General features: G+C 36.4%; 1 protein-coding gene across 1 annotated transcript in view; it reads left to right on the top strand.

Annotated features, from left to right (window-relative positions):
- The window catches only part of LOC126175921 (hemocytin), a 486,280-nt gene that overhangs the window by 211,548 nt on the left and 246,817 nt on the right, over window positions 1-27,915 (top strand). Inside the window, exons 27-33 of the mRNA XM_049922991.1 lie at window positions 5,638-5,781; window positions 8,494-8,612; window positions 11,981-12,111; window positions 17,670-17,798; window positions 19,277-19,436; window positions 24,880-25,096; window positions 26,145-26,331. Of these exons, the coding sequence (XP_049778948.1) occupies window positions 5,638-5,781; window positions 8,494-8,612; window positions 11,981-12,111; window positions 17,670-17,798; window positions 19,277-19,436; window positions 24,880-25,096; window positions 26,145-26,331 (1,087 nt within the window). The remainder of the gene's footprint in view (window positions 1-5,637; window positions 5,782-8,493; window positions 8,613-11,980; window positions 12,112-17,669; window positions 17,799-19,276; window positions 19,437-24,879; window positions 25,097-26,144; window positions 26,332-27,915) is intronic.

Genomic DNA, 27,915 nt, shown 5'->3' with positions numbered 1-27,915 from the left:
CGAGGTCGGCTTCTATCTGTTTTTCCATTCGTCTGTAAAGAATTCACGTTAGTACTTTGCAGCTGTGACAAATAATTTTGACTACATTCTTAAGTTCCTATTATAAAGTAAAATTAGATTGTACACTGTTGTGTTGTACCACCAATTGCTATGCATGTAATTACATGTTTCACACAAATAAATTACAAATTACCTCTAACATTTTTGAATATATTTCTGCAAAAAGTGGATCTTGCTGTCTCGTTCCATGTGTTGGTGGCTTAAGCACGATTTTAGTTCTCAGTGTGTTTGGTCACAGCTACCTGTACAATAGGTTCACAGTGTTTGAAAGGGTGGGAGAATATGCTGAATCACTGCCTTAATGATATTGACGACCTGAGGATAATTTAATTTCAAAGTCATATATACAAATAAGCAATGCTTTTGATGACAACCATCTCTGTAACAGGCTTTCACAAATTATTGTTAATTCCACATGAAATATGCTAATATGTACTAGGCATGCAGTCTTAGGTTGGTGTGACCTGACGAACCAAGTGATCTCCTTGTCAGCAAAAATCTTTAGATTTTATGCCTATTGTTTTCTGTTTACGAAGACTGCCAGCTTCAGTGTTTTAACCAGTATTGTGTTACAAGTAGCCTATTATTTAGTATAATGTTATAATGATTATCAATAATAAGTTTCACATTAGAACATCATTAGCTTCTCAATGTGGTTTTATGAAAGACTTTTGCTTCCGTGTTTTATGTACACCATTGGACATGGTTGGAATGAAGAGGAAAACCCACGCATGCATTTCTGTATGTCAGCAATTGACCACTTCTTTGTGATTGATACTTTTATATAGTGAGGACTAATTACAGTTAGAAAGAAACAAAAACAATTAATTACTTTAGGTTTTTTAAAGGAGTAAAATTTAATTTATTTTGGTTTAACATTTTGAACACTGTAAAGAAATTGGCAGTAAGAAATTTACACTTTTGTGGGTCAGTCCGCTGAAAAGTATAGAATGGGGTTTTACTGTATTCTTAACAGTTGTAACACATATTTTCATATATCCAATTCGATCTTTGTAAAGAGAAATAAAAAAAAAAAAAAAAAAAAAAAGAATTACTGGTTTGTGATCAAGAATGCCTACAACTTAATGCATTACACATTGATGTACCTTGGCAAATTCCTTTTATTAGTTTTGAGAAACGTTTTTAGGATTGTAATGACTTATGTTTTTTCTGTATGTGGTTATGGGCAATATTTGGTGTAAAGGAACACAACTACTCTATTGAGTGTAATAGTCAAAGCAGAAGATAATGGTTCTGATGTAGAGGTCAGGAATGTGAAATTAATCACCTGAGTAATGTCCACCAACAAGTTCTTCACACTTGCAATTCTGCTGGTGTTCGTAGTAGTCCCAATAATGGGTTTCACATAGTATTTATACAAGACTGACTCACTTTCTTACGCTTGGGCTCAAGTAAAAGAGTGAAGATTTTAGTGCAAGTTCTAAGTCCAGAAAGTTTTTTTCCAGACATGCATTACTTCCTTATTAAATATGTTTGATTAATTTCTTTTAGGTTTGACTGTAAATGTTTATGTTTCTTTCAGAAAGTTCTGTTTTAGTGACAGTCATTAGCACTTTGTAACATGTCAGTGGTCCAGTTTCATCAAATATATTAATTATTCTCACAACTGTATCTCTGCAGATGTACTATAACAAGGGTAAGGTGGATATTTGCTTGGCCTAGCAGTAAAGAGTTTTTTTTTTTTTTTTTTAATACAAATATGGTCTTATTTTTTTGATACAGGCCTTTTACATCAATCATTGTGTACAATATTTTCTTTCCTCATTTTAACCACAGTACATATCTTAGGTAGGGACACGGTATAACAATCATAAGGAACCCCAACTGCCTGATCTGGTTGACCTACTGCACACTGAACCTCATCCAGTCCACATTCAGTTCCAGCTATTATCAGGAGATATTTGCTCTCTCTTTTTTGAATATTTGGTGCAAACTACCCAAATGGCAGGCATCATATTCACTAAGGCTTACCGTATTTACACGAATCTAAGCCGCACTTTTTTTCCGGTTTTTGTAATCCAAAAAACCGCCTGCGGCTTAGAATCGAGTGCAAAGCAAGCGGAAGTTCTGAAAAATGTTGGTAGGTGCCGCCACAACTAACTTCTGCCGTCGAATATATGTAGCGCTACAAGGGCATGCCTTGTAGGCACAGAGATAAATACTGGCGCCAAAATCTCTGCGTCAGTAAATAAATTAAAAAAAAAAGGTGGAAGACGAGCTTTTTTCTCCGCCCCGAGTTTCGACCACTGCATTTTCGTACATTATCCAACGAAGTAAATACAAATTCCGTATTGTTCATCTTCGAATGTAGCAGAATTTCAATGTACTACGAAAATCCGACTGGCAAGACTGTTTGGGATGTTTGTCAATATGGCCAACTCAACGTGTTGAATTTTTTACTACCTGTGAGAAGAGGTGGTTGCTAATAGGAACCTGACGAAATGTGAATCACATGCAGTATTCTCTTCACCATAAGAATAATATGAATGTAAACATTATGCCACGTATTCTTTCGTGTTTGCTGCTATTTCATTTAAATCCTATCTGCCTAATAAACTACAAAACTAGAGTGAGACAACAGCAAACGCGGAAGAATATACGTATCGTGTCATGTTTACATTCATATTTTTCTTATGCCTAATAGTGATACAGTCAGAAATTAAGCACGGCAACTGATTAGATTTTTAAATCTAAGATGACTAATTCCTGTGCAGAATTTGACGTACTAGAGAAGCGGCCGCAAAGATTTTCAGACGGAGAAAAATTTTCACCTAACTCTCGGTCAGAACATATTCTATCATATGCAGTCTATTATTTGGTTCTTGTTGATCATTATCAAAGAAAGCAGTGTAAGTAACAACAAATAGCAGTCTCTTGCCATTGTTTCGCTAGTGAGACGATTCCTCTCTTTTCTTTTTTTTTAATTGTAAGCGGCGGTAGCGCGCACAAAAGCAAGCCATGCCACGCGCGGCGACAGGCCGTAAACACGCACAATCAGAATGAGACAAACAATGCATGATAATGCATTTTCAGCTCAGAGTGACGTTAACACCTATAACAAAGAAAACGGCACTTATCAGATCAAAGCAAAATAAGCAATCGATTCAAACCAGACGAAGCACGTGAAAAGGAAGGGTACCCGCATAAATACAGATGGAGCGCCTGACGTATAGCAATGGCTACCTGGTAAAACTTAACTGTTAAGCTTACGACTCGAACCAAACTCCTGTAGCTGTATCGTCATTCATTCGACCTAAATTGTGTCTCGTATTACAATGGACCAACTTTGTTTTGATTTGGAGGTGCGGCCTAAAACTTTTCTCTCCCCTTGAATTTCGAGTCTCAAATTTCAGGTGCGGCTTAGATTCGGGAAAAATTTTTTCCTCGATTTCGAGGCTCATTTTTCGGGTGCGGCTTAGATTCGAGTGCGTCTTAGATTCGAGTAAATACGGTAGCTTCTTCATATAATTTTGGATGTCTGTCAACCACTGGTTTGAGGCCTTCCTCTCCCTCTCTTGTTTGTAGCCATGGAAGAGAACTTTTTCACAATATGGTCATCAAGTTTTTCTGTTATGTGACTGTGACATTTCAACCTGAATTTTGAGAGTTTTCCATTTATAACAACAACCTTAAAACTGCCTTGTTTTACTTCATTGCACACTTTGTCTTTCAGTATCACTCCTCCTGCCAATCATCACATGGGCATTTCTGTTGTATGGCACTTCTGTACTTGAGTCTTTTTTGATGTCCAGATTCACTGCCATACTCATAATAGTACTGGTCTTACAGTTATTTTGTTAATTTTTTCTATGGGTTTTGTTGGCATTTTTGCATCTCACAAAGTGCCTGAAAGCAAACATCACTGGATTAAAAAAATGGGTGTGAAATCTTATGGGACTTAACTGCTAAGGTCATCAGTCCCTAAGCTTACACACTACTTAACCTAAATTATCCTAAGGACAAACACTCACACACCCATGCCCGAGGGAGGAGTTGAGCCTCCGCCGGGACCAGCCACACAGTTCATGACTGCAGCACCTTAGACCGCTTGGCTAATCCCGTGTGGCTCACTGGTTTCAACCAGATGTTATTTTATTAGTAATATCTGCTTCAGTTGACCTGTCCTCTGCTATTACAAGACCCAGATGCTTAAAGTCATAGAAGTGTGACATTATCAAGATTGCTATCTGTGGTTTAAATGATATGGGGCTGAAGTTGTGCATCACGCCCTCAATCCAAGTTCTACTTTTGCATAAGCACTTTGTTAAGTTGAATTTTCTGAATGTTATTAGATGTAATGGCTACATCAACAGCCTACAAAAGATTCCATGGTGATGGATTCTGTAGCTTTGTGGTCAGATAATTTTTACAACCTTAAACAATAATGGATACCTATATTTACATCAGGGCTTTTCGATTCACTTGGAGTACTTTTCGTGCAGGTTTGGGCATTGTTATACAAGTCAGTGATAAGTTCTGTGTAGTACTCTGAGACACGATGTGCATGTATAGCTTGCTGTATTATTGTGATTGTTGAGTTTCTCCCGGCCTATTTGATAATCAAAATATCGACGGGTGTGCTGCCGGTCTATAGTGTCCAACGGGCACAATATTTCGGCGATCATACATGTCGCCATCATCAGGTGAACTGACGGACTGAGCTCCTGTGAACGTGCCGGCGCGGAGATCCGTACGCTATGGCTGCTCAGAGGGAACTGGGTTCGGTCGCGGCGGCGGCTGATTTAAATACCCTCCGCCCGCGGCGCGCTCCCTCCGCCGTCCGCGCCCCGCACCACGGTCGCGCGGTGGAACAGATTGCGACGGCGTCTGAGATGACGTCGGTGTGATGGCTCTGTCCGCCGTGGTCGTCACAACTATACGTTTGCTCGATATACTCTTGATTAACCCAATCGCTGGTTCCCAAGCCTTGCTAAGATTATAGCCACAGTCACGGTTTATGAGGTCGTCATTGGTGCGAATTTCGATGGCCTCTCTATTATTGTTCTTTATACTCAGTGAAAAGACTTTTCTAGAGCTGTAAAGACCAACCAAATATTTTGCTTGTTTTCTCAAGATTTTACCATCACTAATCTTATTGTATGAACAGCCTGCTCTCAGTTCAAGTGATTTTTCTGTCAATGAGATTAATTGAGCTACACAATCCTAAAGGACTTATTCCCAGATTTTAAAGGTATGAAATGTGACTTGTTATGTTCTGGAAGTTTCCACAGTCAAATATGTCTTCTTTATTTTTGGAGAATGGAGTTAACACTGCTTCTGCAAGTGTTCAGGAAGTACTCACTTTTCAGTATGTTGTTAAACAGTTTTTAGTTACACAATATTAGCATGAAATATATACCTCACCACCACCCTTGTTCTTCATGATGAGATTAATTATGCACTGGAAAATGGTTTAATTTCACTTGTGCTAAATTTGGGCATATTTCATCCTGCACAGAACAAGTTTTATGTACTTTTTTACATTTAACATATTTATGCTATTTATTATATTTAATTTGTCAAGTGCTTAAAATTAACATGTTTGTTGCTATGCAGGTGAAAGGCCTCTGTGGAAACTTCAACAACAATGAAGCCGATGATTTCCAGACACCTTCTGGAGGTATAAGTGAAGTGTCACCAGTACTATTTGGCGATTCTTGGAAGCTTCAGCCATACTGTCCAGAATCATTTGCAATTGTGGTGAGTTGTGTAAAAAGTCTCTTACTCTTGCACATTAAAAAATGGAAAGCTGTCCTCTGCCCACATGTTGGTTTGAATGCTGCACTGCTGTACTAGGCATTGCCTTCCTCTGACCGAACTGACTGACCCAGCCAGTTATAGGTGACCCATAGTGGAACATAGGTGCCAAACCATGATTTTTTTCACACTAACAAATCATTTACAGAGATGAATGGAGTGACAAGTGACAGAAAAATAGCCGTGCTGCCTGCAGTTTGAACCCAGTGCCACCTGCACAATGTGCCACCAGTCCATAAAGATCAAAAATTCATTAAAAAGCTGTACTACTGTTCTGTAAAGTTGATTTTTTGTCCTTGGTGCACTGCAATCACTATTATGATATTACATGTAGGACTATATTTGAGGATCTAAAATTGGACTCAAAGAGAGAGAGAGAGAGAGAGAGAGAGAGAGAGAGAGAGAGAGATAAAAACAAAAATTATGTCCAATTGTGTGCGCATGTATATGTGTGTGTGTGTGTGTGTGTGTGTGTGTGTGTGTGTGTGTGTGTGTGTGCGCGCGCGCGCGCGCTCATGTGCGTTTGAGAGAGATAGAGATTTTTTATTTATTTATTTATTTATCTCTTGTTCCGGTGATCCATGTTGTGACACTATCACAGGATATGGAACGTGTCAATTTTACAAGCTTTTGGCCAGAATTTACAGTAATACATAACACAAAACAAAAACAGTAAACAGTAACTTAGTCCCACTGCAAAAAAATACATTTTAGAGATAGAGATTACAAAACAAAAAACAGTAAACAGTAACTTAAGTCCCACTACAAAAATATATTTTAGAGATAGATAAAGATTGCAAAATAATAAGTGTTACAGAGAAATAAATATGGAGAGAGAGATTGATTCAATCAACATAAATTGCAATGAATTACAGCTATTAAAGTAGAAAAATATATAGAAAAGGTTTTGAGTATTAAGAAATAACTCAACTGGTGATTCTGGCTGTATTACTGTGTTAGCCCAAATATAAGCCATTTTTCCCCAAAATTGAGCCACAAAAAATATTTATGGCTTATCTGTGCAACCGTAGAAATACCAAACTATTTTTACTTCAAAGAAATTTCAACTGTAGTGTTCTTTCCTCAGTTCGAAATGGGTCAACTGCATAGCTAATGTATGTAAATTAATCACTGTATATGAGGTAACAATTCAACTGTCTTCAGTGATTGACATTTCATGTAGGTAGTGACTATTATCATTCTTGCAGCTGTGTTATTTTACATGATATGGTGGGTACAGTTTTTCTTTAACTAGAAAGTGAAAGTTTGTTTCCACCGATTCAAAGTTGTGATGCAAATTTCAAACTTGGAGTTGTTCATTGTGTGAAGACTACATCTAATAGAGGAGGTGGCAGAAACTATACTTTTTAAGACACTAGTGTGTAGCATTGAAGAATAAGCCAAAAGCTGAAAAGTAGCTTGAATTTGAGGCTAAGTTTCTGTCCTTCATCAAAGGTAAAAGAATATGGGATACTTACTCTTAACAAATAATCCATTTCAAGGCCTTGGAGATTCCAAAGATCATGAACATTCCTCATACACAATTTTGTGGCAGTATCAGTTGGTGATGCAAGTTGATATGTAAAAGTGGCCTCTCTGTATGATGAAGTACTTCACTAGCACAGTGACTACCAGAAGATTTTACTGAAAAACTCATCAGCTTCTAAAGACCAACCTAATGTGCTGCTATTTTAGTGGTGGAGATTTTTACTGGTCATCTCACATCTGAAGTAAAGAATCAAGTTGCTACACTGAAGACTGACTTAGTCTTCAATAATCAAGTATCTCAAAACTGCAGATACTTAATGTTGTAAACTAGCCTTGTAAAGCCCATGTCTGGAAACACTGTACCAATTGGCTGTTAGAAAGGGATGATGCACTCACTCTATCTGGCAAGATTAAAAATCTGTCAGTCAGCCTTATGCATTAGTTTATTTTCTCTTCATGGCACACAATGTCACCAGATTTTTTCATCAAAAAGTTAAAATGCTTTATGTCCAAACCCTGGATGGTCCTGAGAACAACATACTTTGGGAGGAGAGTCATGAAAATACTGACAGAGAGGAAACAGATGGTAGTAGTGAAGTTAACAATGACATCAGTAAAGACTGCGATTAGAATGCTAATATTTCTGTACAATTTATCTACACAAAAACATAAAAAATATAGTCATGATTGATGATATTGTGAACAGTTTTTGTAGATGGGTAATGTGATTAAAAAGACTGTTGTACATGTGAGCTTTTGGCCAAAAGACCTTCTTCTAACACACACACACATATTCACGAAAGCACAACTCACTGGCACAACCACTGTCTCTGGCCACTGAGGCTGGAGGTGTGGCCTCAGTGGCCAGAGACAGTGGTCATGTATGTTTGAGGTGCTTGAGTTGTGCTTGGGTGAATGTGTGTGTATGTGTTTTCTATCTTAGAAGAAGGTCTTTTGGCCAAAAGCACACATGTATAGCAGTCTTTTTGTTGTGTCTGTCTGCAACTCAACACATCCACTATAAGTGAGTAGCAGTTTCTCCTTTTCATAGTACTGTCATTATTCCATTCTGGATAGTTGATTAGAAACCCAAGTCTTTAATTTTCTGGTAATTTGTTGTCACATAAAGTTTCTTTTTGAGACCAGTTAAATGTGTTTTTCATGTAGGATGCATGCAAAAAACACCCAGAACGAGAAATATGGGCAGTTCAGAAGTGTAGTATACTAAAGTCTGAAGTATTCCGCAGATGCCATTCTGAAGTGCCTTTTGAACCCTATCTGCACAGGTGAGTTAGAATTATTTGCTCACTGCTCTTTCTATAAGTGCATGCAAAGTAGATGTTATTATATAGTTTTCATTTTATGAATTGTGTGACTGCAGTAAGCTGTATTGAATATCACAAGGGATAGTGCAAGTTGATGTAAGTGTCAAGGATTACACATAACTGTAGAGAACTGTGGAAGACAACAAAATATCAAGCAGTTTAGTATGCATTGTAAATCAAAAGAAAATAAATACAAAAGGAAATGAGAATAGTGAGATGGGAGAGAATATGTGAGAAGTATAAAGAAATGAGAGAAGTTCAGCAAAGAGGAGTTAATATGCTCTTTTTGATAGTGTAAATTGAAGTGTGGGCTTAATGCCAAATGTTTGTTGATTTGAAGGGCTTCCAGTAGCTTCAGTTTTGGCTTTTTGTGTTCCTAGCGGATGATTTTGCATTATTTCTATATGGAAAATGCTCTTACAGTATGTGCATTTTCACAATATTCTTATTATTCATGTGTCTTGAATAAATAATAGTAGGTTTAAGAACTTCTTCATCAGATAGATACTACAATTATTTCTGATTCTTGTAGCATTTTGTATTTGTCCAGAGAGAAATTTAGTCCTTTTTCTGTTCTAATCTTACATGTTTATGACTTCTGAGCTTAGGTTTTGTAATGAAAGGAACAATTTTGCAGTAGAGTGTATTGTGTTCTAAACCATAATAAATGTGTAAACAGTGTTACATGTAATAGAAAGATCTACCTCTTAAGAAATGGGGTATGACAAACAACAACAATAAATAGTCTTTCTTCTTCTTCTTCTTCACCTTCTCTCAGATATTACACTTTTGCCTGTTTAATTCTCTTATTACATGCCTTTATTTATTTTCTTTTTTTTAAGGTCATCAATCTTCCGTGGCGTGCCACAAATTTCTCTCCCTTGAGAACCTTTACATCTCAGAGTAGCAGTTGTGACCTACATCCTCCATTATTTGCTGGATGCATTCCAGTCTCTATCTTCCTCTACAGATTTTACCCTCTATGGCTCCCTCTAGTACCACAGAAGTTATTCCCTTATGTCTTAATAGGTGTGTATCCTCCTGCCCTTTCTTCTTGTCAGTGTTTTGCATATTCTCCTTTTTTTGCTGATTCTATGAAGAACCTTGTCATTTCTTACCTTATTAGTCCGCCCAATTTTCTACATTTTCCAGTAGCAACACATCTCAAATGCTTTAATTCTTTTTTGTTCCGTTTTTCCCACAGTCCATGTTTCATTACCATACAATGCTGTGCTCCAAGCCAGGGTGACAATTCGTCTGGAAAACCTTCAATTCTCAGGGAATTTCATTTGATCTGGATAAATCAGGGAAATTTCAAGAATTTCATAAAATCTCAGGGAATTCTTTGTTTTTAACCTAGTATTGAAATTGAATTTCATTGAGTTTTATTAATCACAAATTTTAAGCTAATTCATATCTCAAAATGTGTTAATTATGTGAATATTATTAGAGATAAATCATTGATGTTTAAAAACTGTGGTTAAACTACTGTTTTTGGATATTATATAGCTCACCAGCTCACTATTAATTTATCAGGAACTATTTGACATCATCTTCCTCCTCACACCTAGAATTCTTAGGAAATGTATTTTTTTAAAGTTTGATTAGCCATACTGCAAACGTACATCCTCAGAAATTTCTTCCTCAATTTAAGACCTTTGTTTGATGCTAGTAGACTTCTCTTTGTCAGGGATGCCCTCATTGACAGTGCTAGTCTGATTTTGTTGATATCCTTCTTGCTCTGTGTATCATGATTTATTTCACTGCCTAGGTAGCAGAATTCCTTAACTCCATCTACTTCATGCTCCGCAATTCTGATGTTAAATTTCTTATTGTTCTCATTTCTGCTACTTCTTACTACTTTTGTCTTTCTTTTATGTACTCTCTGTTCATATTCTGTACCCATTAAAGTGTTCACTCCATTCAACATATCCTGTAATTCTTATTCACTTTCATTGAGGAGAACAATGTTATCAGCAAATCTCGTCATTGATATCCTTTCACCTTGAATTTTAATCCCACTCTTCAATGTTTCTTTTAATTCCATGATTGCTTCTTAGATGCATAGATTCAACAATAGGGGCAAAAGACTACATCTCCATCTTACGCTGTTTTCAATCCAAACACTTCATTCTTCGTCTTCCATTCTTATTGTTCTCTATTGGTCCTCATACATATTGTATATTATCCATCTTTCTCTTTGGCTTGCCCCTATTTTTCTCAGAATTTTGAACGTCTTGCACAATTTTACATTGTTTAATGCTTTTTTCAGATCAACAAATCACATGCATGTGGCTTGATTTTTCTTCAGTCTTGCTTCCATTATCAGCCACAACATGAGAACTGCCTCTCTGGTGCCTGAATCTGTTCTAAAGCCAAACTGATTGTAGTCTTAACAGACCTTCAATTTTGTTTTCCTTTATGGCATGTGGTTAGTTGTTTTTCTGGTCTATTCATCCATCTCTTCATCTTGTCTCTTTTTTATGTGGTCTCCCTGTTTCTTCATGTCCCCCTTAATATGTTTAGTACTACATTTAATTTTCAATTCTCAATTGATTGCTGTACTACTTATTCTGCCTGAATGTGTATAGCTGGTTGATCTTCTGAAAAATGCACATCCACAGCTTGCCTTCTATCTTCATATTTCACTCCTATATAGTATGAGTGATACTCTGTTTTCTTTAGTCGTTAGTGCAGTATGTCATCAAACAAAAAGACTGTCTGGTACATATGCAGCAGTTGGAACTGAATTGCTGCCATTTTATGAGGAGGGGATGTAATCATGCCAAATACTAATATGTAACTTTAAACAAAGATTAATTTTTTCTGCTGTATCTGATATTAGTATATTTTGTTGCTCCCATTGTTTATTGGTTTAATGCACTTAATTACTCTGATTAACAAAATGAGTAAGACAATTTGCATAGTATAGTTACCTAGTTAGTAAGCACACATATTTAAATTAAATATTTAGTTACGTAATGACCTTATTTTGTTATGTATTTTCTATTACCTCCTTTCTCAGATGAAGAAAATGTTATTAATGTAATGTACAAGTGTAATTAGGGCATGTCCTGAAACTGACCTCAGGCGAATCATACAGGGAAGTGAGAATACTACAAAAAGTGATAAGATGTAAATTAGAAGCTAGGTGTGCACACATAAAAAAGAAACAAATAAAGTGAAGACATGGTAAAAGACGTATGGTAACAGATGTAATGAAAGTGGAAGGAATAAGTAAGAAAGAAATACATAGTAGGAAATAACAGCTATTTCTAAACTGTGATTAAATTATGAATTGTGAGTTATAATCCAATAATCTTTCCTAGGTGTATCTTCGACTCTTGTGCTTGTGATCAGGGAGGAGACTGTGACTGTTTGTGTACAGCTCTGGCAGCTTATGCTCATGAATGCAACATTCATGGCGTGCCTGTAAAATGGAGGACGCAGCAGTTGTGTCGTAAGTTAATGTTCTCTGTCTGTCTGTCTCTCTCTTTCTCTCTTGCATTTATTGTTTGTTGCTTTTATTGTATTTCTCAGCACAGTAGTTACTTCAAATTCAAGGTTAGACTCACATTTTTTAGTATCGTTACCACCAGCTTTTTCATCAGTAGATAAAACCTGATACTGATAGATGTTTTCCAGTAACCGAGAAGATTTTATCCATCTTTTCCCGTAGACTGTTGTAAAAATTTCCACAATGGAAAAAAGTGACGCCCTGTCAATGTAGATAAAGAGACTGATTATGTTCTATTATTTTTTAAATTGATAACTGCCTTTGATCAGCCAGTAATCATACTCAGACAAAAGGAACATGCTGCAAACAGTGATGTAATGTTCCTGTTGCATTTTCAATAATATTATATTGTATCATCAACAGTATTTTTATCTTCATATTAAAGACACAAGCTGCAATCAGTGATGTAACATTGGTAACTCTTTGATATATTACTACAAGATGACACCATGGGTCAGCTGATAACCTGAGAAGATTTCATCACTGAAATTTGCCAAGAAAACTTGTGTCCCACGTATTATATTGTCAACAGTATTCATGAAAAGTGCAATAGGAACATCACATCATCACTTGCAGCAGGTACAATTAATCTGAAAATGACTATACTGTCCATTCGCATGAATGGACACAGGCAGACAGTGTTTGTTGGTAATGAGGATCACCCTGTGGCTAAACATGCCTTGGTGCACGGCCAGCACATCTTGGCACAGTGTTACACCGTCCGGGTTATCTGGATACTTCCCACTAACACCAACCTGTCAGAACTCCGGAGATGGGAACTTGCCCTTCAGCATATCCTCTCTTCTCGCTATCCGCCAGGCCTCAATCTCCGCTAATTCCTAATTTCAATCTGCCGCCGCTCATACCTCACCTGTCTTTCAACATCATCTTTGCCTCCATACTTCCGTCCCGACTGACATCTCTGCTCAAACTCCTTGCCTTTACAAATGTCTGCTTGTGTCTTGCATGTATGGATGGATATGTGTGTGTGTGCGAGTGTATACCTGTCCTTTTTCCCCCCTAAGGTAAGTCTTTCCGCTCCCGGGATTGGAATGACTCCTTACCCTCTCCCTTAAAACCCATATCCTTTTGTCTTTCCTTCTCCTTCCCTCTTTCCTGACGAGGCAACCGTTGGTTGCGAAAGCTAGATTTTGTGTGTATGTTTGTGTTTGTTTGTGTGTCTATCGACCTGCCAGCGCTTTTGTTTGGTAAGTCTCATCATCTTTCTTTTTAAATGATAGTATGTTGAGTGTAACAGGAACACTACATTACTCCCTGCAGCATGTGCCTCTAGTTTGAAGACAACCATTGGCTAGTTGAAACCAGTTAATGATTCCACATTGTCACCACTGACCAGTTGCAACTCCCTCTGGCATTTGGTCAATAATCATGGTGGCATGGTAGGAATTAAACCACACTAATATCACTTTGGTGCTAATATTGACTGAATTTACTTGATGCCATTGAGAACATCCACTATTTGTTATAATCTAATTTGACAGTGACAGAAAAACACTACAGACTTTAACTATGTTCATGCATACCACTTTAATCCATGAGAATTTTATGACAAGTCATCAATACATATAAAGGGCCTATTTCAATAGTAGTACAAGTCCAGTTTTGTTCATTCTGAGATACAGAGTCCTAAAGTTAAATGAGTGCTGAAAAATCTGCAGTTGAGCTGCCAGAAATATTCAAGCATATGGCTTCTTGCTAGATATGAACCTTTCTTTCTGTTTGTCTGGATCATTAATGTTGCAAGTATTATAGACAGAAAAGTGGAGGTAATGGACTTGTACCACTATTGAAATAAGCTCTTCATATATCTTCAGCTTATTCAAGTGCCCACTGTTACCAAAGGCATCAACAGTTTAGACCATGAATCAGCATGTATTTTTGAGTGATACAGCATACACAATGTATATTAGGCCCCGAGGTTACCATTAATAACTGTGACTGCACCAAACTGCAGGTTGTTGGATAATTTTCAGAATGCATGTTGAAAAACTGGAGCTCACTGCTCGCTTTTACCTGATAGTGTAACACTCTTTTACTGAAGCATCTCAAAGATCTTTATAAATAACTAACTCATTTGTGCCTCCATTTTGGGAATTTAAAGCCACATAAAATGGGCCTCTTTGAATACCTCCCCTAAAAGTTACATTGCTTGCAGACAGGAGGAAGGAATCTAAATTACTAAGTGTATGTCACAGAACCCAGTATCAATTTCAGGCTGCTAGTCTAGTGGCCTCCAGGGGCAACAAAAATTTAATTTTCAATATAGGTATAATATTATGTTAAAATTTTCACACAACAAAACAAATATAACAGTTAGAAACTGTGTTTGTCTTGAGGCAGCATAACTGAAGGTGTGCAAATGCCCAGACTTGACTCACCCGGTATTTGAGAATAACAACACTTAGCCACTTCCAACAAACTTTACACATAATTTCAAACACTTATGAAAATTTTCCTCATTGACACCACCCACAAAAAGGAAAAATTTATCACTTAACTACATTTTCACTGTTGCAGTAAAACTTCAGCCTCAGACATGATATTTTAATTTATTACTTCTGCACTACCTACCAATTCTATTTTCAGGCAGTATCCACATACACCACTGAACGTTACTGCAATCATTGTACAGTGTCACTTAGTTTAGGAAATATGATGCCATTAACATTGAGATGCATGAGAAACTTGCTATTGATTAAGCTGGAGTGTGCATTACCCGAACTATAATCATCCAGTGTTACTTAATGAGGTCATTAAATGAGTTGCAAAAAACTTTAAGCATAATTTAAAACCTTTTCTTGCCTACATGTTTGCTGTAAATACATAATACATTAACTCATTTTTAAACTAATCAGGCTTTACAAGCTGTTTTACACATGGGAGTTAAATTCTTTGGAGAATCAGGTATTCACTGTTTCACAAGATTTCTTAAATTCAGTAAAACATCAGAGTATGGAATTTCATGAGAAAGAGATCTGGCAAATTCAAATCAATGATAGTTATTGAGAGAAAGATGCTTATTGAACTTCTGAAAAGGTGTAGCTAGAAGACAGCCACTTTTTTTAGGCATAAAAGCTTTACATTTATTGATACATTATTTCAGCATCATAAAAAGGAAGATGAATAGGTAGTAAACACCAATTCCACCAGTGCAGTTCTGTTGGAATTTTCATTGAATTTTTTGCAGCAAAAGAATTAGTCCAAGCATTTTGTTTCCCAGAAATAAATTTGTTTTTGTTGTAGATACCATCATTTGGCAGCTATCAAACTTCAGCTATAGTTGAATTTTTTGAGACTGGTCTATGAACAAAGAAAGACAGTTTTAATTTTTTGTCATGAGTGACAATTTTTATTAGTTTTATTTGTTACTGTCAGCTTTATAGTGACCACAGGAGTATTTGGAGAACTCTATATGTGGTTTCAAAACTATGATGAGAATTTTACCTTCATTTTAAATCAGAAACTTAACTTGGTTGTTACACCTGAAACATCTTATGGTGAGGACCCACAGGACACTAAACAGTCTCAGTGCCCCAATTGCAAGTCATGTACCCAATCCTGACCATCATAAAAACCTTAAAAATGAAACAGTCCTCAGGAGTAAATGGTATACCTGATAACATAATCAAATGGTGTAGTGAACTCATTATAAAATCACTAACATATTTATACATAGTTCACCTGTATCAGGGGGACTTTCCCTTCTTGTCTAGAAATTACAAAATTGAGGGAAGTCTACAAAAAAGGAAACACAGAAGAAGTTGGCAATTACAGGGAAATTGCCTTATCGTCTGGATTCTCAAAAATTGTAGAGAAGGTCTTCCACAAAAGACTTACAGCCTTTATGGGAAAATATCAAATCCTATCCACAGCACAACACAGGTTCAGGAATAACCGCTCAACCAACTATCTATGAATTCCTAAGTGAAATTTACCAGAAAGTGGAGAGTGGCAAATAGATCACTGATGTATGCCTTGATTTGTCAAAAGCATTTGATATTATAGATCATGAAGCACTCCTACAGAAATTACATCAACTAGACATCAGAGCCATACCTAATGACTGGATCAGGTCATACCTTTGCAGATGGAAACAAACAGTGGAAATACAACAAGTTGACTGCAAGAAAATCAGAAACCATTACTCAGATTACCAATACATGAAATATGGCGTTCCCCAAGGACCAGTACTGGGTCCAGCACTGTTCCTCCTATATGTAAATGACCTACAAGCAAATGTAGTGTCAAAATGCTTACCAGTTTGCTGACAACACAAGCTTTCTCATTACTGCAAAATCAGAAAACCTACTACAATAAAACATAAGAAAGACAATGGTTAGCATAGCAGAATGGTTCACATACACTAAATTAATCATTAATGAAGGTATACTTGTAGCAATCAACTTTAGTAATGCCAAGGAAAAGGTCCCGCAAACTATAAACATCCAGTTTCAAACAAAGCTGTAAATAGAGTTGACCTGACAAAGTTACTCAGGGAATCTCATATTGACAGTCTCAGCAACAAATTGAACACATCCTGCTATGTGATGAGTATCCTTGAAAGCTGCTGTAACAAAGACTGCCTAAAAAGTGTGTACTATGCAATGTCCAATCAATCCTGAAGTATGGAGCCATTTTCTGGGGAGCTTCTCTAATCGCTATTGAGCTATTTAGAATTCAAAGAAGAGTCATAAGAATCATAGAAGGTGCCAAACACAGAAAATCTTGTGAGCCACTCTTCAGAAAACTGCAAATCTTCCCACTTCCATGCTTCATGTATATGAAACCATAGCATTCATATGGCAGTAAGCAAGTGAAACTCCCACACTCTCCTCAAAAATGAAGATGTACACACTCATAACAAGGCAAAATATGGATCTCCATATGCACCACACAAAAACTAAGCTCTGCCAAAATGGAGTTCTCCATCTTGGAAAAAAGATATTCAGGAAACTACTAAGTAACATACAATCAATAAACAACATAGCGGGGTTCAAAGTTGCAGTGAAGGCATATCTAATTGATCATTGCTTCTACAGTCTGAAAGAGTATTTTGATAAATAATAATATGCCATTATGAATAATAAATTACCATTCTTATCCACTGAAATCATAGTAACATTGTAACGACTGAACAGATACAAGTAATGTACCAATAATAAATAGTATAACCATAAGCGATCAATGATGGAAACAGTATTGCGTTAAATGATGTCCAACATCTTATATATATTCTATGTACCAAGAAGGTCTCATGGACAAATAAATAAACAAATAAAGGCATACCGTATTCTACTAAGCTTTTTATGGTCAGTTAACAACATGATCAATTCAGTTACTACAGAAATTCTGTTTGTATGAAGATAACATAATGAATGGTGCAACATTTCATATGTTGTATCTATTTACTATCTCTCACCTTTTTATTTGTTTAATCTTAAAATTGTAGACAGTTTGTATAATGGCAGATAACTTTACAGCCTTGCAGTGTGATGAACGCTGTTCTGAATACAGACCTTGTGTAACTACCTGCCCCAAGAAGACATGTGACAACATTCTAAAATATGAGACAATTACAAGAATGTGCAGTAAGGATCATTGTGTTGAAGGTGAGTAGCAAATGTGCAGACTGAGATCAAAGTTTGCTGAAATACTTTCTAAAACTTATTAAGGTGTATACTTTTTTAATGACATACAGGTCTGATTTGTTCTATAGATGAAATATAAGTGAGCACCTTTCAATATCTGACATACTCACTATATGAAAAATAGAAAAGCTTCATTTTTTTCTCTCAAAATAAAATATTACTTCAGTTAGTGTGAGAGATACATCTGTAATGTGTTGCCCATTGTCTCATGTATGTATATTGTTGATGAAATATTCTTTATTTTAGTTTAATATATTCATGTTTGATGTTGCTACATTCCTTTTATAACCATCTCCAACCTACCCTTCTTTCCTCCCTGAGGAAGGAAGGTCTGAAAGCTAAGATTATATCTTGCTCTTTTTAGTGTGTGTTTATTGGTGTATGAAGAATTTTGTTTCATGAGTTTAAGTAATGATGGACCATTTGTCTCATGTTTTTATAGTTTTGACAAATGAATTGACATTTTTATACAATTAACCTCCTGCCTACTTTTTATTAATTATAATTGTGAATAAGCAACTCATGGAAGAGTATTAACTGTTTTATTGATCCAAAGTGGCAGTAGGGAGAATTTTATGATATACAATACTGAATTTCAAGCTTTGAGTGTGTTCTCTGAAAGTCACAGAGACTCAAGAAACTACAGGAAGACAGCGAATTGTCTATCCACCCACCATTAGAAAAGCACACATTCTTATGATATTGTGTTTCTTTTTTATTTTTTTGTTTCATATTATTCAGCACGTTATAGTTATGTTGTTCTTCAGCTACAAGCTTTCATATTATCTCATCTTCTATTTGTCATCTGTGTGAATCACTTTATCTGTATTAACTGTCTTGTGTGTCTAAAGAATATTATGGCTTTCATTCTGGCTAGCTTGATGAGATTCTAAAATACTTTTACACTACTAGTCACATGTTAACATGAAAAGACACACACTTTCAGTGCATTTTTGGTATGGGTACATATCTTATGCTCAGAAATTCATTTTTCAGTTTTATCAGCTTGTTGCTGTAAAGAACAGAAAGTATGTTAAACAAGGTAGATGTATTCAATTAATTTCTCAGAATTTAGTAAATTCATTAAACATACTTTACTGAGCTGTTGTACCTGTATTTTGTAGAGTAATTTGTTGACAAAGTACAATAACAGTTCTGGTTACCATGTCATTAAAGAAAAATGTGATTATTGATATTTCCCATCCCATTGTATTCTGCTTTCCCTTCCTTCATCCTAGGAGAATTAGCATTTGATCCTTTGCAAAATCTCACGTATTTCACCTTTTCCTGTCTTTAGATAGATTCAATAATTAGCTCCAAAAATGAGTTTCTGATAGCTGTATTCTTTCAGTATTTGCTGCTGACTGATAAACAGGATATCTGTTTATCTTTATTTTACTAAAAGTTTATTTTAATAACCTCACAATGTGTTCATCCAGGTTGTGAAGCCAAGAAATGTCCAGATAATGAAGTATACTCAAACGTCACAGCCTTAGAGTGTGTTACTGTTAACAAATGCAAGCCTCCAGTCTGTCTTCAGACAGCACAGGCTACCTACTATGAGGGTGATTTGATGGAAGAAGATGCCTGTCATCGATGGTAAGCACACATTCTACTTATAATTGTTGATACATTGTGGTGTTATTTTATTTGAATGGGCACATTACAGTGCAGCATGCTGAATGTCAAGCCCACCCTTAACATGTACAGGGTATGGCAAGCAGTGCTTGATTTGTGAAAAAAAAGAGGTTCTGCTACTGTAACCTTCCAGGAAGTGTTTTTGAAATTTGGACTTCTTAAAACACTATTTTAAAGCTTTTTTGGGCTTTTTAAAAGTGTGAACACAACACCTGTTTTCCATTGCTTCAACCACAGCAAAAATTCTATCATACCACATCTCAAAATCTGCAGCTCTGAGTTTTTCTCATATTGGTACAATGTACTGGTGTGTACCATCACAGATCAGGTACTGGTAGCAAGTGTAATTATATGTACGTCTTAATTGAATCTAATTTGGCATAATGATCATCAGAATAGATGTGAAGGGATTCACCTCAAAATATTGAGGTTTGTGCTGTAGGATGTTTGGGGTAAGAGTATATTACTGCACTAGACGTCTTAAATTTATTGCCTATAGCCTTCATTTACAATATACTTCATTAGCAAGAGAAACTAAAGAGTATGCCTATCATCTATGCACATTCTGCAACTAATGAGTAATGATATACAAAAAAATCTCCTTATGTTTCATTTCATATTGATAAAAAGCATTTTCCCAATATTTCAAGAAGAATATTTTTGCCAGTCTTTTGCCATTTCAGTCCAATTCATTTGTGTACAAACTTTAGTGGCAGCAATTCTGTAAATTTCATAATCAATCAGTCATAAACAATCCAGCAGGCCATTTGGTAAAATTTACATGTGCTGTTGCTTGGGAGCACTGTCTGTCAATGCTGTATGAGGTGCAATCTAACAGTGATCAAGCCTGGCTTCCTCCAAAGTGGGCTGCAGAGCTATATTGAGAGCAACATGTTTTATTGGCACCCATTCTACTATTGCCTCCTTAATTATGCTGATAAAAAGAAATTATCATGTTTTACAGAAAAAGGAGCTATATGGAGAAGTTGGCACATGTCTTAAATGTTTCAGTTATTCAGAATCTGCCAACAGACAGAAAACTACTTCATGTTAAGTTCATCTGGGATACTAAGGGACATAGCAAAGCTGTTGAAATCAGAAGCAGCAGCAGCACCACAATGTCTATGGTTAGGGAAAAAGATTAGTATTAAATATCTCATCAATGCCTATCCCTAATATGTGGGAGGGCAGTGTACCATTAATGTCCTAAGTGTCCATATCCTTTACTTCTGTTTCATGTAGCTAACTGAGAAACAAGTGTAACAAGGTGTAGTATTTTTTGTCATGGAACTCAATGTAATCATCTGCTGAAAATTATGCAAAAGGTTAACCTGAGTTAACTGAGGCATACATTTTCGTACAGTTGACTGACAGAAAAACTTAATTAAGTATCACATTCATTAACAAAATATGAGTTTTAATATAGCTGATGACACTATCTGTATGACTGGCTGCTCATTTTTTAAAATTTTTTTTTAAAGCTATACATTAGAAGCTCCAGATGAGCAGATACAGACTCTTACAGTGATATGTTTAGAGCAGGAAGGTCAGCAGAGGTTCAAGAGCAATCTGAGGCAGTAACGTTCCAAGCAAGACCAGTGGGTAACAACAATTCCAATACCAGCTTGACAAATATACAGCCATAGAGCAAACCAGTTACAAGCAATTCTGTAGCAGTGATCTGAAATACAGGTACAGTGAGAAGATAACAGTAGCATCCATGTAAGCCAAGCACTGGCTGTAGGCTGCAGCCCCTTCAGTCACATAACCATTCCAGAAAGATTGCTCAAGGGGTGCACTTATGGATAGAAGATGGCCTTGGCAGTTTGACAATAGCTATGACTTCTTCCATGTTACTGTCTAATGGGAATATAAAAATAGCTGTGTGTTTAAAACAGACTCATGGAGTATCATTCATTCATTGTGTTCCATAGTTTCCATCAGGAATTATATTATAGGAACTTAATCTGTTTACAATATTAACCATTAATGTCCGAACTGTGGTCTCACAGACTGCTAGTGTTTATTGTTATTTGGTTGGTAATGCATAGCAGGGGGTAAAAGATTACAGCATTGTGCATTGTGTAGTTTTCTTTCCTGAAGCTGCCATGGTTTCCTTTGTTAGTAACTGCTTGAATATGATGTGGACCTGTACTGCTTCTTTCATGCTAGCAGTCTCTGAGACTGCACGTGTGACTTTCATTATGGGTTCAGAAGCCAGGTCTACATGAACTGTTGTTCATGCTACAGACCCTGACTTTGAGGATACTGTTTTAAAATGGTTTGAGGACAGTTTAGGAAACAATGTTGGATCAGATAGTGGCAACAAAATTCAACAGGAACAGTGTGAAAGTGAAGACAGAATTAATTTTACCAACTGTGAAATCCAAGAATGAAACAAGTAATCAAAGTGATGAAGTCAGAAGTGTTGATACTGAATTTTTAGCTAAAGGTTCTGCTAAAAATACATTAGGTTGAAATAAATAGCATTGATTGTCAAAGCCTCTTCCAGAAATGGCCAGTGGTATTATTTTTCTGCAAGTCAGACATCAGTGGGGTGAATCGTTCGTCCTTCACAATTCCTACGAAGACAATACTCAGGTGAACCACATTAATTGTTGAAGAAGCTCATTGGTGACACCACAGATAAAAAGTGAGACAACAAGTATCACATACCCTTCAACTTCATGCATCCTTCACCGTACTTTTTGGGTGTAGCGAAACTGAGAGTACAAGTCACTGCAGAAAATTTTGGAAAAATACAAAACATGCTCCACCTGTGACCCAAAAAAGAAGAAAAAGATGTCTTATTGTGCCATTGTTGCAAGAAGCCAATCTGACTTGAAATCTGTACAAAAATTTCCAGCAAGTGCAAAGAAAACGTCTGAGAAGGAAAGTAAACACCTAAAAAGTATTAGAGTAATTTTCATTTTCTTAATATTTTATGGAATTTTTTTATGTTTTTATTATTACATGAATAATAACCAATAAAAATATAGCAAAAAGTAAAATTTGGAGTGCAGGGTATTTGATTTGCACAGTATTAACATTATCATGTAATATTAAAATATATTCCAAATTTATTGGAATATATTTTTTGTGTGTTATGTGTGCAATCTTTTATGTAAAATCTGATCTGTTACACTGAAATTACTGAATTCAATTTTTTGGCCATTTAAATATAGTGGTCCCTCAGACTGCATCTGGAACAGTGTGTGACAAAAAGATAACATGAAGAGCTAAGGGTTAACAATTATGTATCACTGTACTGCTGAATGCTATTCGTGTTTATGCCAGATAAACTTCATGTAGCAAATTAGAAAGAAACAAGTCCACTTCCAAGAAAGCTCCTGTCTCCACAGGTGCATTAAATAGCTGTTGTGTATCTACTAATGGTAGCTTACTATTTCCTCAATTACAATGGTATTTTCATAATTTTCAAAGAAATCACTTCACTGCATCTGTAAATACTGACCGCTTTTCACAATACATTACTACTTGTTATGCATCTGTACAATGAGCACTGTACTTGTCTTTTAGCTAAAAATAACTTTTCAAGTCTGGACTCGTAGAGGGGCTTGTTGCAACCAAACCAGTAATACTGGATCTTTGGATGTATTTTCTTTCCATTTGCATGACACATGATTGCACAATGTGGAAAGCTTTTATGGGTCTTTTTTCCAACCTGTAGATTGTATGAGCTTGAAAAAATGTCTTCCTAAGAGATAAAACAGGGGTTGTTGGTGCTTTTCCTGGATATCCAGCTTTCAAGACACTTAAATTACTGTTGTGCTTTGAACTGGTTGGCTTCCTTCTGGAATAGTTTTTGCAACAATATTAAGCATACACAGAGTGCAAATATCGCTTTTCATTAATTTTGGATGCAGGGCAGGTAATTGTATACATACAGAGGCAGCTTCATATTAAAACTAATCTTTTGTTGGTTATATTTTGGTTTATTACTACTTGTTTATGTGCTTAACTTTGTGCTTTTCTAAAATATTATGCTTTTGAATAAATGAACTGATGGAAGCACAATTTATCACCAAAATTATGTACATCATAAAAGTCCTCTCAGTAGCCACAGAACTAAAACACTACAAAATTGTCACACAATGTGAATTAATATGTCCAAGGGAAACCACTTTCAAAACAAGTAACACAGCAGAAGTAGGAAGAATACTCTAATAAAAAGAAGAATGGTCAAAACATGCAAAATAAAAATTACCTGGAAAACTTACAGTTTAGACTAGATTCTATTGAAACAGTCTACATGAAAATGTTACCAGTAATGAGCATGATCAGGAAGAAGGGCTAACCATGACACCAGAAAACTGTATCATCAGGATAATAATAGAGATATTATGGAACAGTAAGAGCCACATTAGATATTTTATGGAAGTCAAGGAAGACATGGGGAAAGTACAGAAGACGTAAAAGATACAAGGGCACGGTTGAAAAGTAATGACTACAGTTTTTTTATGTGAAAACTTGTAAAGCTTTTTAACTAAAAGAAATGTTATTAACATTGTAGATATCTATCCTTCATGTCTACATATTTATCTCGCAACATAATCACCCTGGTAACAAACACGTTTCCCCGAACTAGAGACCAGTTTGTTAATAACATGACTGTAGAATGTTTTACTTTGTTGATGGAGCCACAACCTCCCCTCTGGTTGCGCTGCCTCATTGCTGTCAAAGTGAAGTCCTTGAAGGTGTTATTTAAGTTTCAGAAACAGTTAAAAATCAAATGGGACCAAGTCATGACTGTATGGAGGACGATCACTGTGAACCCAAGGTGTTGGATTGTTGCAGATGTTCCAGCATCTGTGTGTGGTCTAGCATTGTCATGCTGAAGAAGAGGGCACATCATTTTTGAATGAACTCTTCAAGTTTGAAACTTGATTACAACACATAGTTTTTAATACACCAACATAGTTATGTTACATACAACCATGTTACATACTATGATTTGGAGCCCTTCTAGTGGCAGAGACCTGCAAATATTCAAACATGAAGAATAAAGATGTAGAATGTTAGTATTTGTTTTATTTAAAACGCTTTAAGCATTTCACATAACAAAGTCGAAGGCAATCATAGCGTGTAGGCTTTCACGGCTGGCATCTTCAGTAATTAAAACTTCCGGGCTAAGAGGCCTTGGTCCAATAGTAGAAATACTTCTCCCTCTACTATTGGACCACGGCCTCTTAGCCCAGAAGTTTTAATTACTAAAGTTGAAGGCATTACTTTTCAGTGCACCCTTATAAAATGAAACAATGGGATGGGTAATTTCACACAAAGAAAGAAAAAGTTGAGTTCTGAGAAAATGAAAAATAAATATTATGCTGTTTTAGAGCACGGAATTTTACTCATGATCTGGACTAACTGTTGTTTTTTGCAGCTTCTGTTCACACCACCAGAAGAAGTGCATAGGGGAGCCATGTTCCACCACTGAGCAGCCAATACACCAAACCTTCTCAACCATTGCACCAACCACTGGGCTGCCAAAAACTGCACCTGCTCCAGAATGCAAGTCAGGTTGGAGCAGCTGGTTGAACTCTTTTACACCTTCAGATGACAAGTCATATGATAAAGAGCCTATCCCTGACACCCTCTCTGTGAGTGTATTATTTATGTATCTGCTTTAAAATCATATGCTGTATTTAAAGTATATTGTACTGAAAAAGATGTAATTTATCTTAGAAGAGAGAGTGTAGCTATAACTGTTGGCCTTGGTCAGTTAAATCCTTTCCAGTCATTTTGATACAACTAATTAAATTAAATAGATGGTTATTTCAGTCAGAAGTGATAGTTAAAAAATCAACTATGTGTACTTAAATAATTGTGTGTTCATATCTGCAATAATCATAATTCTACAGTAATTTACTGCAAATAACATACGTAAAATAAAAGTCTTCTTTATCATTAATTATAAGGAGTGTTCCTACGAAAACGTACTAAACATGATAACAACCAGACTGGTTGATATAGGCAAATGCAGCTTTGAGATAACGTAGTGAGGCGTCTAGACAGTGGAGACATGTTTTGTTACCTTCACCTAAAAATTCAAATCTGTGCCCTCAGCAGTCAAGGTGGTGCTTACTGTCTCTTTCAACATTCAAGGTCTGATAGTAGTAGAATTCCTCAAGTACACAAAACCCACTAAGAGTGATGTGTCCTGTAAGACATTATGTAGCCTACACAAATTCATCAGGAACAAATGGCCGGGGATGCTCACGGAGGGAGTGATTCTGCTCTGTGATAATGCATGTCCACCCATCTTCCAGGTCACACAGAAGTGTAACTGTCAAGCTTGAGTGGGAGCTGGTTGAGCATCTGCCCTACAGTCTGGACATGTTGCCTAGCAGTTTCCTTATGTTTGGTCTGCTAAAAAAACATCTCAAAGGGAAGAAGTGCTACAACTTGGATGTCAGACTGAAGATTGCAGTGGAGGACTGGCTCCTGTCACAGCCATAGTAATTCTGGGAACAGGGAATCCTTCAGCTTATAAAACAGTGGGATAGTTATGTTCAGGTCCCTGATGATTACTTTTGAATAAAGACTTTAGTTATAACCACACTGTTGTTTTTTGCCTTTTCTTTTGAACACTCCATGTGTGTGTCCCATACTTTGGCTAATATTGTGCTAATTTTCCAATTTATCCAGGATAATGTATATGGCCAGAAAGGTATCTGCAGCAGAACTAATGTGACTGAGATTGAATGCCGTGCAGTGGGCAGTGAACTTGACCACAGTGATACTGGAGAGAAAGTGAAATGTAACTTGGAAGAAGGCCTAGTTTGCAAAGATGGTTGTAGGGATTATGAGATAAGACTGTATTGCAGCTGTGGGGGTAAGTACTGTTTTACAGTAATAACATTACTTATAGTTTGTAAAACTTGCCCCATTTTCAGGCTATTATTGTAGAATACCAGAATCCTCAGTCTCACTTGATCATTGATCATAGGAGTGTGAGAGATGATGGTGGGGAGGTGGGACTGGGGGCAGGATTTGTATTAGGCCCTCTGGTCTGCTCTGGACTGAGTGTCTCATTTTCTATTGCTCTACACCCCCAGTCTCCTTGACAGTGTAAAATACACAATTATTTTGACATACAATTTTCCTCCTTTCTTGTTATATAGTTCATTAATTTGTTTTGGTAACCATTAATTTTTTATGTTATTAAATAATATACCTGATTATTTCCTGGTGACATCATTTCTACAGACATTTCTTGAAAGTACCTTATTACTGCACATAGGATCCTGATTTCCGCTGTTGCTTTTTATCTGGGCTACATCTCTCCCTTTTAATACCCATATTTTACTCCTGTATGCATGATGTTTAAAATACCATGTCCCCCCCCCCCCATTGGTGGGAATTTTTTTTAGATAGATGGGTTACAGTTTGGCAAATCCAGGTTTCCTAAGTTAAAAACTCACAAGCACCATTTGTCCTCTACGAGTATAAGTTCCAGTTAAGCTTGAGTGACAGCTATGAATGAATGGTGACAGTCAAACATTTTTTGGCACATTGCTCACGAACATTGGTTCAACTGCTTGAATTGTGAGGAATAACTCAAATGTCTAAAAATACAGCATCTGGACAGTGAAACTGCTGTCTGCGCACTCTAAGAGTGAATGCAAGATTGTAAACTGAACTACCGTGTGCCCATCCACTGCTCAGTGCGTTCAACTGTACTGTTTCAAGAGGAATCTGTTGGATGTATTAGCTAAATCGGTTTGTAAATCTTTGGCTGAGAGTGTAGTTGTGATGCTAAATGGTTGGTAGCCCACCATTTTGAATTTCAGAAGATATGATGAGACAGTACCATTGTCTTACATTGTCTTAGCCATTTAAGTTTAGCTTGTAGTTTTGTGGAGGTGCTATTTTAGAAATTCATTGTTGTTGATTTTACATAAATAATTGTAAAGCTTAAAGGTATAGTGAAAAATCTGGTGTGGAATACAGTGGTACAAGTAAATAAAAGGACTGTGTTGAGCTGTTGAACATCACATGGAGAAGAATTTGAACATTGCAACTCGTGGTTTTTGAGCTACAGTTTCCAATCTCATATTTGTGTGTCTTATCAACTTCTCAGATCATTATCCATATAGAGAGTAGTTGTGTGTACTCACACCTTCAGGTAAATTAAGAGATATTTTATTCACCTACTTTTGTATATAATTGATATGGAATTTTTATAGTCTGCTTTGAGTTTTGGAGTTCTATTGCCTTTGAGTGTCTGATTGAGAATAATGAGGAAACTGGTAAATTCATGAAGGGATATATCTCTTATATTTTGCATGAATGCCCTCTGAACTCTCAGGAACTCTATTAGAAATCTGGATTTTCAGTTGCTTTCATATTCAAATGAGCAGGTTCTGAGGATTCCTTGAAGCTCTGCCTGGACATCAGGAATGGGATTACCTTGGCA

This window comes from Schistocerca cancellata, chromosome 3, assembly GCF_023864275.1.
Source record: "Schistocerca cancellata isolate TAMUIC-IGC-003103 chromosome 3, iqSchCanc2.1, whole genome shotgun sequence".
In the NCBI taxonomy this organism is placed as follows: domain Eukaryota; kingdom Metazoa; phylum Arthropoda; class Insecta; order Orthoptera; family Acrididae; genus Schistocerca; species Schistocerca cancellata.
The sequence above is the reverse complement of the archived record's forward strand: the minus strand, read 5'-3'. Positions and strand labels throughout refer to the sequence as shown.